Source organism: Carcharhinus amblyrhynchos, chromosome 27 (assembly GCF_965287045.1).
Source record: "Carcharhinus amblyrhynchos chromosome 27, sCarAmb.v2.hapA, whole genome shotgun sequence".
Classification (NCBI taxonomy): Eukaryota; Metazoa; Chordata; class Chondrichthyes; order Carcharhiniformes; family Carcharhinidae; genus Carcharhinus; species Carcharhinus amblyrhynchos.
This window is the reverse complement of record NC_137350.1, coordinates 4,849,920-4,862,726: the sequence shown is the minus strand read 5'-3', so window position 1 is coordinate 4,862,726 and position 12,807 is coordinate 4,849,920. Positions and strand designations below refer to the sequence as shown.

Here is a 12,807-nt window from a genome sequence, read left to right as displayed (position 1 = left end):
TAGGATGGGAATGGAAGGATCCGGACTCCGTAAGTGCATATGGTTTTAGTTTAGGCTGGCATCATGATCAGTACAGGCTTGGTGGGCCGAAGGGCCTGTTCCTGCGCTGAACTGTTCTTTATTCTTTAAGACCATTGACGTAGTCCTCAGGCTGTGATTGGACAATGGTGCTGCAGTTGCCCCAAAGGAGAGTCAAATATCCGACATTCAGGTATAATCACCTTACATTATCTGAAGGGTCTCACAGGGGACAGTGAGGGGCGGCAGGGTTGTGTGGGATCCACGTTGTGGAAATGTTTGAAAGGAAGAGAGGAAGCATGGGTAGGAGTACGGAGAGCGATCTCCATGGTCCAGCGGTACTGGGACGGGAGCCAGGGGTTCAGAGTGGGGACCGACACAGTGTCACAGTCGGAACGGAGAGAGGGGACACAGGGAGGGCATGTCCAGGTAAGGGGATACAAGTTACAATGTAGCAAGGGATGGGGTGGGGGGGGTCAGAGGGTTAGAGCATGGTTAGGATATTTGTACAAGGTTAGAGAGATGGGGTAGAGATATTGGAAAAGCGGGATGAGGAGTTTAAAATCGAACCAGGATGCGGAGCAGGGATTGATTGTCCAATGACAGGTCAGGGTGACCATCCTTGGCAGCGTTCCAGCTGTTTGTCAGGAGTAAAATTTGAGCAGAATTCAACCCATTACACAAACTGTGATCCACTCACACATACAAACCTACCCCGTGTACACACGTACACACCCCTACACACACACACACGCACACACACACACGCGTGCACGCACACGCACACACATACACACACACGCGCGCACACGCACACACCCACACCCCTACACACACACACACGCGCGCGCACGCGCACACACACACCCCCCTACACGCACACACACGCGCGCGCACGCGCACACACACACCCCCCTACACGCACACACACACCCCTACACACAGACACACATACACACACACATACACAAAACAGACACATGCACACACATACACACACACGCACACAGGTGCACACACACACGCACAGAACACATACACACACACACACACACACACACACATACACACAAATTCATTAGAATGCTCTAAGTTCAAGATACTGCGGTTTTGTGTTCTAGATTCCAGATTCTGAACTCCAGGTGTGGACGTGAGTGTTTGGCTCTGGATTCTGAAGTCTGGTTGTTGGGTCATGTGCTCTGGGACAGCGCGCTCTGGGCCCTGTGCTCTGGGACAGCGCGCTCTGGGCCCTGTGCTCTGGGACAGCGCGCTCTGGGCCCTGTGCTCTGGGACAGCGCGCTCTGGGCCCTGTGCTCTGGGACAGCGCGCTCTGGGCCCTGTGCTCTGGGACAGCGCGCTCTGGGCCCTGTGCTCTGGGACAGCACGCTCTGGGCCCTGTGCTCTGGGACAGCGCGCTCTGGGCCCTGTGCTCTGGGACAGCGCGCTCTGGGCCCTGTGCTCTGGGACAGCACACTCTGGGCCCTGTGCTCTGGGACAGCACACTCTGGGCCCTGTGCTCTGGGACAGCGCGCTCTGGGCCCTGTGCTCTGGGACAGCGCGCTCTGGGCCCTGTGCTCTGGGACAGCGCGCTCTGGGCCCTGTGCCATAGGACAGTGTGCTCTGGCTGTGATGATAAAAGCTGCAGTGCTCACTCAGAGTGTGACTCACTCTGCCATTGCTGTACGTTCCTGAATTTCAATCTGATTTGTTTCTCATGAAGGAAGCTGCTGAAATCCACACTTGTCCTCATGCCACTCTTCGGGGTCCATTACGTGCTTTTCATGGCAATGCCATACTCTGCTGTGTCGGGGATCCTTTGGCAAATCCAGATGCATTATGAGATGCTCTTCAACTCTTCCCAGGTAGGAGTCCGAATTTTGGATTTATGGCACTTGTTGTTGGCTCAAGATTTGCGATCCAAACTCTGAGCTTCAGGTTCTGTGCTCGTGGGTATGTGTACTGGGCACTGGACTGTGGGCTGGGGGCACTGGATTCTGTGCTTTAAGCTCAGGAGTGTACGCTCTGGACTTTCTCAGTTCTGGGCTCAGGCTCCAAACTCCTGTTCTTATCCTGATTCTGGCCCCCAGATCAATTTCCAATTCTAAATCATGAGGGGTCTGGACAAAGTTACTTGATGGGATGGCGCGGTGGCACAGTGGTTGGCACTGCTGCCTCACAGCGCCAGGGATCCAGGTTCAATTCTGGCCTCGGGTCACTGTCTGTGTGGAGTTTGCACATTCTCCCCGTGTCTGGGTGGGTTTCCTCTGGATGCTCCAGTTTCCTCCCACAACCCAAAGATCCATGGTTAAGGTTGATTGGCCATGCTAAGCTGCCCTTTAGTGGCAGGGGGCTTAGCAGGGTAAATGTGTGGGGTTACGGGAGTAGGGGCTAGGTGGGATTGTGGTCAGTGCAGACTCGATGGGCTGAATGGCCTCCTTCTGCGCTGGTGGGATTCTATGCAGAGTGGGCACGGATTTAGGATAACTGGCAAAAGAAGCAATGGAGAGATGAGGCGAGAGGTTCTCAGGTAGTGTGTGGTTAGGATCTGGAATGTGTTGCCTGTGAGTGTGGGCGAGGCAGCTTCAACCATGCCTTTCAGATGGAATTTGCCCATTGTGGGAAAATGCTCAGCGCTCCCAGGAAAAAGACAAGAGGGGAATTGCTGTGGCAGTGGGCTAGCACCAATACGAGGGCCGAATGCCCCGCTACCTGGAACCATTCTGCAATTCTATACTGTAACTTACCCAAACACATTTAATTTCCTCCGATGAGATACAGCCCCTATGGATGTCTGTATTCTTAAAAATTATTCATTCAGACCAGCATGATCCCTAATTACCCTCGAGGATGTCACGGTGAAGCAGCTGATTGAGATCTTAGACATTTCTCTGAGGAGCCCCTGCAGTGATGTCCTGGAGCTGAGATGATTAACCTCCAGTCGCTACAACCACCATCTTCCTACGTACCAGGTGTGACTCCAACAAGCAGAGAGTCTCTCCCCTGGTACCCATCGATTCCAGTTTCACTCCTTGATGCCACACCCAGTCGAATGCGGCCTTGATGTCAGGGGCTGTCCCTCTCACCTCACCTCTGGAATTCAGCTCTTTTGAACCAAGGCTGTAATGAGGTCAGGAGCTGAGTGACCCCCTGGCGAAACCCAAACTGGGCGTCACTGAGCAGCTTATTGCTGAGCAGGTGCTGCTGGATCGCACTGTTAATGACCTCTTCCATCACTTTACTGATGATCGAGGATAGTCTTGCCGATAATTGGCTGGGTTGGATTTGTCCTGCTTTTTGTGTACAGGACCTGGGCAATTTTCCACATTGTTGGGTAGATGCCAGTGTTGTAACTGTACTGGAAGAGCTTGACTATGGGAGAGGCAAGTTCTGGAATACAAGTCTATTGCCAGAATATTGTCAGGGCCCTCTGCAATATCCAGTACCTTTAGCTGTTTCTCGATATCATATAAAGTGAGTCGAATTGGCTAGAGGCTGACATCTGAGATGCTGGGGATCTTCGGAAGAGGCCAAGATGAATCATCCACTTAACATTTCTGGTTGAAGATTGCTGCGAATGTTTCAGCCCTATCTGTTGCTATAATGTGCTGGGCTCCTCCATTATTGAGGATGGGGATAATTGTGGAGCCTCCTCTTCCAGTAAGTTGTTTAATTATCCACCACCATTCACGACTAAATGAAAGGACTGCAGAGCTTAGATCTGATCCGTTGGTTGTAGAATTACTGAGCTCTGTCTATCACTTGCTGTTTGGCACAGAAATATTTGTAGCTTCAGCAGGTTGACACCTCAGTTTTAGTTATGTTGTTCCTGGCATGTCCTCCTGCTCTCTGCATTGAACCAGGGTTGACCCCTGGCTTGGTAGAGTGGGGGATATGTGGGTCCATGAAGTGAGGTTGTTCACTTCTGCTGCTGTTGTAGCCACAGTGGCTGGTCTAGTGAGGCTTCTGGTCAATGGTAACCCCCAGGATGTTGATGGTGGGGGATTCAATGAATTTACCTTGCAACGTCAAAGGAGATTGTCAAACTCCCTTTTAGTGAGATGATAATTGCCTGGTACATTTGTGGCACGGATGTTACTCGCTACTTCTCGATCCAAGTTCGAACATTGTCCAATTCTTTCTGCATATGATACTCCTGTATTCAACAAATTGAGAATGGTGCTGAACATTTTGCAATCATCAGTGGACGTCCCTGCTTCTGACTTTACGGTAGAGAGGAAGTCATTGATAAAGCAGATAAAGATCATTGGGTTGGGCCCACACAAGAATTAGGAGCAGGAATAGGCCATTCTGGCCCTCCAGCCACTCAATGTGATCATGGCTGATCTAACTGTGCCTTCACGCTAACTTTCCTTTCTCTCCCGTAATCCTTAGCCTCTTACAAAGAACAAAGAACAACACAGCACGGGAAACAGGCCCTTTGGCCCAACGAGCCCGCGCCGCCATCTTAACATTGTCAGTCCCCTCTTCCACCCATGACCCTTGTCTACGCTTCTGGCACTCCACATTGGAAACCAGATCGCGGGGAGACTAATTTAGGGGCAATCTGTTACACCAATCAGCCTAAGAGCACATCTCTGGGGTGTGGGAGGAAACCGGAGCACCTGGAGAAAACCCACACAAGCACGGGGAAAATGCGCAAACTCCCACAGACACCAGCCCAAATCCATGTATCTGCACAGCAAACAGTGATAGTCACTGAGCTGTCGTGTTGCCCAGTATCTGGTCTTGTTGAGTAAAAATCTAACTCCGTTTAGATTCACTGCTCTCTTGGCGGAAGTGGTTCCCTGTTTAGCAACCCTCTGTCTTAAATGAGAGACTCCATATTGTTAAACTCTAGTTCTAGTCATTCCCAGATGGGGGAGCATCCTCTCAACATCCACCTGATCAAGCCTTCTCAGGATCTTGTATGTTTTACATAGAAACTAGAAGCAGGAGGAGGCCATTTGGCCCTTCGAGCCTGCTCTGCCAATCATTTTGATCATGGCTGATCGTCGAATTTAATATCCTGTTCTCTTCCGCCCCCACACCCCCATTATCCTTTAGGCCCAAGTGTTATATTTAATTTCTTCTTAAAATCAGACAAAGTTTTGGCCTCAGTTTCTTTCTGTGGGAGTGAATTCCACACATTCCCCACCCTCTGGGTGAAGAAATTTCTCCTCACCTCAGTTCTAAAAGATTTACCCCGTAGCCTCAAACTATGAACCCCTAGTTCTGGACTCCTCCCACCATCGGGAACGTTCTTTCTGAATCTACCCTGTCAAATCCTGTTAGAATTGTATAAGTTTCTATGAGATCCTCTCTCACACTTCTAAACTCCAGTGAATACAATCCTAACCGACTTATACACAGACCAGGAACCAGCCTGATTCCTGACAAGTCTGAAAAAGCATGATTTCCCTTTTGTAAATCCATGCTGACTTTGTCTGATTATCCCACCGCCTTCCAAATGCCGATCTATGAAATCCTTGATAATGGACTCCCAGCAACTTCCCCACTTAAGCTCACTGGTCTATAGCTCCCTGTTTTCTCTCTACCTCCCTTTTGGAATAGCAGGCTTACATTAACTACCCTCCAATCTGTAGGAACTATTCCAGAATCCAAAGAATTTTGGAAAATAACCACCAATGGATCGACTATTTCCAGGGCCACTTCCTTAAGTACTCTGGGTTGAAGATCATCAGGACCTGGAGATTTATCCACCTTCAATCCCATCAACTTCCCCAAAACTAATACTGATTTCCTACAGCTCCTTACTGAAACACATTTCTCTCAGCACCTCTGGTACATTAGAACATAGAACATTACAGCGCAGTACAGGCCCTTCGGCCCTCGATGTTGCGCCGACCAGTGGAACCAATCTAATGACCCTCTAACCTAAACTATTCCAATGTTATCCATATGCCTATCCACTGACCATTTGAACGCTCTTAAAGTTGGCGAGTCCACAACTGCTGCAGGCAGGGCATTCCACGCCCTTACTACCCTCTGAATAAAGAACCTACCTCTGACATCCGTCCTATAATTATTACCCCTAAATTTAAAGCTATGTCCCCTTGTGTTAGCCATCACCATCCGAGGAAAAAGGCTCTCACTATCCACCCTATCTAACCCTCTGATCATCTTGTATGCCTCAATTAGGTCACCTCTTAACCTTCTTCTCTCTAATGAAAATAACCTCAAGTCCCTCAGCCTTTCCTCATAAGACCTTCCCACCATACCAGGCAACATGCTGGTAAACCTCCTCTGCACCCTTTCCAATGCCTCCACATCTATCTTATAATGCGGCGACCAGAACTGTACGCAATACTCCAAGTGCTTATTCATGTCATATTCATTATTCATGTCTTCCTTTGTGAAGACTGAATCAAAGTACAAATTTAATCCCTCAGCCATTTCTTTATTCCCCGTTATGAATTCTCCTGTTTCTGACTGTAAGGGTCTTACATTTGTTTTTGTCAATCTTTTTCTCTTTACATACCTGTAGAAACTTTTACAGTTATGTTCCCTGCTAGCTTACTTTAAAATTCTATTTTTCCCTTCTTAATCAATCCCTTGGCCCTCCTTTGCTGAATTTTAAACTGCTCCCAATCCTCAGCTCTATTGCTTTTTCTTGCCAATTTGTATGCTTCTTCCTTGAATCTGATACTATCTCTAATTTCTCTTGTAAGCCATGGTTTGGCCACAATTTCCTTACCACTCCTGCGCCAAACAGGAATAAACAACTTCTGGAGTTCACCTATTCATTATTTAAATGCCTATCATTGCCTGTCCACTGTCTGTCCTTTCAGTAATGTTTCCTGTCACCAATAACATCGCCTCTCATTCTTCTAAACTCCAAGGGAAATAGGCCCAACCTTTCCTCCAAAAATAACGCCTTCATCCCAGGAAGGTGTTGAACCTTCTCTATGAACTGTTTTAAATACAATAATATCCTTTCCTAAGTAAGGAGAATAAAACTGTGTACGGTATTCGAGATGTGGTCTAACTAATGCTCTGTACAGCACTAGCAACACTAGCACACAACATGCTATGGTGCAGAGGGACCTGGGGGTCCTTGTGCATGAGTCGCAAAAACCCAGTCTGCAGGTGCAGCAGGTGATCAGGAAGGCAAATGGGATGCTGGCCTTTATAGCGAGGGGGATTGAATATAAAAGCAGGGAGGTCTTGCTGCAACTGTACAGGGCACTGGTGAGGCCGCAGCTGGAGTACTGTGTGCAGTTTTGGTCGCCGCACTTGCGGAAGGATATTTTGGCCTTGGAGGGAGTGCAGAGGAGGTTCACTAGGCTGATACCAGAGATGAGGGGGTTGGCCTATGAAGAAAGACTAAATAGACTGGGTCTGTACTTGTTGGAGTTTAGAAGGATGAGGGGGGGATCTTATGGAGACGTATAAGGTAATGAAGGGGATGGATAGGGTAGAAGTAGAGAGATTCTTCCCGCTTAGAAAGGACAGCAGGACTAGAGGGCACAGCCTCGAGATAAGGGGGGGTCAGTTTAGATCAGAGTTGAGGAGGAACTTCTTCACTCAAAGGGTGGTGAATCTCTGGAATTCTCTGCCCGTTGAAGTGGTGGAGGCTACCTTGCTGAATATATTTAAACCACGGGTAGATAGGTTTCTGATAGACAGGGGAATTAAGGGTTATGGGAAGAAGGCGGGAAAGTGGAACTGATCCACTTCAGATCAGCCATGATCTTGTTGAATGGCGGGACAGGCTCGAAGGGCTAGATGGCCTACTCCTGCTCCTATTTCTTATGTTCTTATGTTCTTCCCAACTTCATTCCCCTTGTAATTAACACCCCGAGGTCAACTAAGAAGATTGACCTCCAACAACCACTACCACCTTCCTTTGTGCCAAGTATGACTCCAATCAATGGAGAGTTTCTCCCCACCCTGATTCCCATTGATCTCAATTTGGTCTGAGATCCTCGTTCAAACCAATGAAAAGAACAGTCCCAATGGATGGGTCTGTCATTGGTCAGATTGGGTTTATCCAGGACATACCTGGGCAATTCCTCAGTTCTTTGGCTGGATGCCAGTGTTGTCGCTACCCTCTGTGTTGGAACAGGTTACTTGGCTGGTTCTGAAACACAAGTCAATACCCAGGATATTGTCAGGCAGGAACACCATGGAAAATCCCAGGCAATTGCTGCTTAACTAATTAAAATCAGTTTTTTGGTTGTTCGGGTGGGCACACTCCTGCCCACATCTGCTGATCGAAATATCGCCTCCAGTTTGGGCGCGCCAGGCCCAGTCACTCAAACAGTGAGTCAAGTCTCCAGATGATGAGTGCCAGTCTCTGGATTAACCACCCAGTTATGTCATCACTTTGCCACCTATCTGATGGTGGGAAAGGTGCCAAGTTCCAGGTGGCATTGTTGGGATTTGACTAGGGTGCTGGCTAATTGGTTAAGAACTTAAGAAATAGGAGCAGGAGTAGGCCATCCAGTCCTTCGAGCCTGCCCCGCCATTCAATAAGATCATGGCTGATCTGAAATGGATCAGTTCCACTTTCCCGCTTTCTCCCCATAACCCTTAATTCCCCTGTCTATCAGAAACCTATCTACCCGTGACTTAAATATATTTAGCGAGGCAGCCTCCACCACTTCAACGGGCAGAGAATTCCAGAGATTCACCACCCTTTGAGCGAAGAAGTTCCTCCTCAACTCTGATCTAAACTGCCCTCCCCCCCCTTATTTTGAGGCTGTGCCCTCTAGTCCTGCTATCCTTTCTAAGCAGGAAGAATCTCTCTACCTCTACCCTATCCATCCCCTTCATTATCTCGTTGCGACCACAGGACGCTGTTTTTTGTATTTAGTAATGTCACAGGCCAAGGGCAGACCCAGGGTAGTTGTCCAGATTTGGGATGAAACAAAGGAGGCTCTAACTAGGGGGAGATAGGTGGAGGAGTGGGTGCATTGCGATTTTCTATATCACATCATAACGATGGGAGCCCTAACTGCAGCACAAAGCTTAAACCACTACACCGAGTCCGTCACTTCCAGAGTCAATCTGTGCAGGTCTCGGGGGAACCTTACGATCTTCAGCCAGAGCAACCCAGCAACACCAAGAGACGGCACGGGGCAATCGAGCGATAGTCACAGAGAAACAAATGGAAGAACACCATAAGGGCAACATTTTTGAACTTGCAGCTGAGAAGCAACTTGGAAATAAGGTAAACAGTGGCCAAGCTGGACTTTAAGAGGATACGGACAGTTGATGCAGTGAATGGAAACATGCTGAATAAAACTCAACACAGGGAGTTGTGAGGTGATGCATTTTGGTTGGAGGAATGAATGAACAAAGACAATGCAAGCTAAATGGAGAAGAAACAGAGAGACCTGTGACAGGAGTGGTTAACAACACTGTAAATAAACCTTACAGGATCCTGAGCTTTATAAACAGCAGGAAGCTGAAACATTGGTTCAGCTCCAATTGGAGTATTGTGTCCGAAACTGGCCACCACTCTCACTGGGCTGTGAAGATTCTGAAGGGATTGCTGATGAGGTCTCCTTATAATGGAGAGGGCAAGAAAAAGCTTTGAATCATAGAACCCTACAGTGCAGAAAGAGGCCCTTCAAGTCTGCACCAAACACAATCCCACCCAGGCCCTACCCCCATATATTATACCCACTAATCTACCCATCCCTGAACACTAAGGGGCAATTACTTAGCGTGGCCAATTAACCTAACCCACACGTCTTTGGACTGTGGGAGGAAACCAGAGTAAACCCACACAGACACGAGGAGAATGTGCAAACTCCACACAGACAGTGACCCGAGCCAGCAATCGAACCCAGGACCCATGAAGCAGCAGTGCCAACCACTGTGCTACCGTGCCTCCCTTTGATTCAGGTGTTCAAACTCCTGAGTGCTTTAGGTGGAGTAAATAGAGAGAAATTGTTTTTTAAAGGCTGACGGGGTCTCACAAAGCACAGATTAAGCTGATTGGCAAAAGAAGCGAAGCCAACATCCTCTTGTATTCTTATGGACTGGACGAAGAGTAGTTTTATACAGTGAGTGTTTAAGATTTGGAATACATTGTGTGATAGGGTGTTGGATACAAACTCAATAGGAGCGTTCAACCTTGAAGGAGGGAAAGGAGGTAAATGGCAGGAATTTGGGAAAAGAAGAGGGTGAGATTGGAGAGGGTGGGATTGACTGCTCTTCAAAAGGGCTAGCACAGATTCAATGGGCTGAGTGGCCTTGTCTGCTGTTCTCTGGTACTGAATCTAATTATTTTTCCCTTCTCCAAACAGGGCTTTTTCGTTGCTCTGATTTACTGTTTCTGCAATGGGGAGGTGAGTCACAAAACCTCAACCAACCGGAAAGCAGAGAATACTGGAGAGCATTGCAATGCCTAAACTTTTTAAGACTTTCTTTAAACCCTCCCATTTCAGACTAACTCCTCATGTAGGTGGAATCAAATACTGTATTTCTGCAAAGTGCCTGGGGACACTTTCCTGAGTTAGGACGCATACGTTATGGGCAAGAGTGGGCCACTCAGCCCATTTCAAACCTGCTCCACCATTCAATGAGGTGATGACTGCTCTGACTGGAATTTCCTGTCTATCCCCGGTAACCAATCACCCCCTTTGTTTATCAAGAATCTACCACCTCTACCTTGTAAATATTCAGACTCTCTGAGGAAGAGAGTTCCAGAGAGACCTGAGTTCAAAACACTCTCCTCCTCTGCGTTTAACATGGGCAAGTCCTTATTTTTAAATACTGACCTTTTTCTACATTTTCCACACGAGGAAACATCCTCTCCAAATCCATCCTGTCAAGACCTCTCAGGATCTTAAAGGTTTCGATCGAGTCACCTCTTATTCTTCTGAACTCCAGTAGATACAGGCTTAGCCTGTCCAACCTTTCCTCATAAGACAATCCACCTATTCCAGTTATCAGTCCAGTGGATCTTCTCTGATCTGCTTTAATGCACTTACATATTTCTGTAAATAAGATCGTTACAGTACTCCGGATGTGGTATCACCAATGCTCTGTACAACTAAAGCACAACCTCCCGTAACCAACTCCCCTCACACTAAAATAACATTCTATTAGCTTTCCCAATTACTTTTGGTTCCTGCACATTCACCTTTTGTGATTCATGTACTCAGACCCCTCTGCACGGCAGAGCTCTACAGTCTCTCACCATTTTAGATAATGTTTCATTTTCATTCATTCATTCATTTGCCCACGTTATGCTCCATTTGCCAGATCTTTGCCCACACACTTAAACCAACCGTGTCTCTCTGTATCCTCCTTACGCTCTCTTTGCAGAAATACAAATCTTTGCAGGTTAATGTTTCACAGTCAACCCCATTGGTTGGTCCATTCCTGAAACATTCATTTTGTCCCCTCTACAAATCTTAGTGTTTTTCCAGCATTTTCTGCAGCAGTGGCAAATCAAACACTGTGTCGTAACTACCTATTGTTTTGTGACAGCAATAATTGATAACAACAGGTTCTGATTAGAATCACAGAGGTTTACAGCATGGAAACAGGCCCTTCAGCCCAAATTGTCCATGCTGCCCAGTTTTTGCCACTAAGTTAGTCTCAATTGCCCACATTTGGCCCATATCCCTCGATACCCATCTTACCCATGTAACAGTTTAAATGCTTTTCAAAAGACATAATTGTACCCGTCTCTACTACTACCTCTGGCAGCTCTCTCCACTCACCACACTCTGTGTGAAATAATCACCCCTCTGGACCCTTTTGTATCTCTGCCCTCTCACCTTAAACTTATGCCCTAAGTTAAAGTCCCCTATTAATATCATCAGTTTGTTCTGTCTGTATATATAGTGGGTACACGTCAGTGAGAACTTACTGAGAAACCTCCAAATTCTGCTGCTGAGGTTCAGCACACTGAAATTTCTGATGCGTCTGGGGTGGTGCATCTGTGACAGTGTCTGGGGCGGTGCGTCTGTGACAGTGTCTGGGGTGGTGCGTCTGTGACAGTGTCTGGGGCGGTGCGTCTGTGACAGTGTCTGGGGTGGTGCATCTGTGACAGTGTCTGGGGTGGTGCATCTGTGACAGTGTCTGGGGTGGTGCGTCTGTGACAGTGTCTGGGGTGGTGCATCTGTGACAGTGTCTGGGGTGGTGCATCTGTGACAGTGTCTGGGGCGGTGCGTCTGTGACAGTATCTGGGGCGGTGCGTCTGTGACAGTATCTGGGGCGGTGCGTCTGTGACAGTGTCTGGGGCGGTGCGTCTGTGACAGTGTCTGGGGTGGTGCGTCTGTGACAGTGTCTGGGGTGGTGCGTCTGTGACAGTGTCTGGGGTGGTGCGTCTGTGACAATGTCTGGGGCGGTGCACCTGTGACAGTGTCTGGGGTGGTGCGTCTGTGACAGTATCTGGGGCGGTGCGTCTGCGACAGTGTCTGGGGTGGTGCGTCTGTGACAATGTCTGGGGTGGTGCGTCTGTGACAGTGTCTGGGGTGGTGCGTCTGTGACAGTATCTGGGGCGGTGCGTCTGCGACAGTGTCTGGGGTGGTGCGTCTGTGACAATGTCTGGGGTGGTGCGTCTGTGACAGTGTCTGGGGTGGTGCGTCTGTGACAGTGTCTGGGGTGGTGCGTCTGTGACAGTGTCTGGGGTGGTGCGTCTGTGACAGTGTCTGGGGCGGTGCGTCTGTGACAGTGTCTGGGGGTGCGCGTCTGTGACAGTGTCTGGGGTGGTGCGTCTGTGACAGTGTCTGGGGTGGTGCGTCTGTGACAGTGTCTGGGGTGGTGCGTCTGCGACAGTGTCTGGGGTGGTGCGTCTGTGACAGT

The 12,807-nt window shown here is 48.5% G+C and overlaps 1 protein-coding gene across 1 annotated transcript in view; it reads left to right on the top strand.

Annotated features, from left to right (window-relative positions):
* Positions 1 to 12,807, top strand: part of LOC145358995 (parathyroid hormone/parathyroid hormone-related peptide receptor-like) — a 77,380-nt gene that overhangs the window by 62,289 nt on the left and 2,284 nt on the right. Inside the window, exons 13-14 of the mRNA XM_080213353.1 lie at positions 1,739 to 1,880; positions 10,296 to 10,337. Of these exons, the coding sequence (XP_080069479.1) occupies positions 1,739 to 1,880; positions 10,296 to 10,337 (184 nt within the window). The remainder of the gene's footprint in view (positions 1 to 1,738; positions 1,881 to 10,295; positions 10,338 to 12,807) is intronic.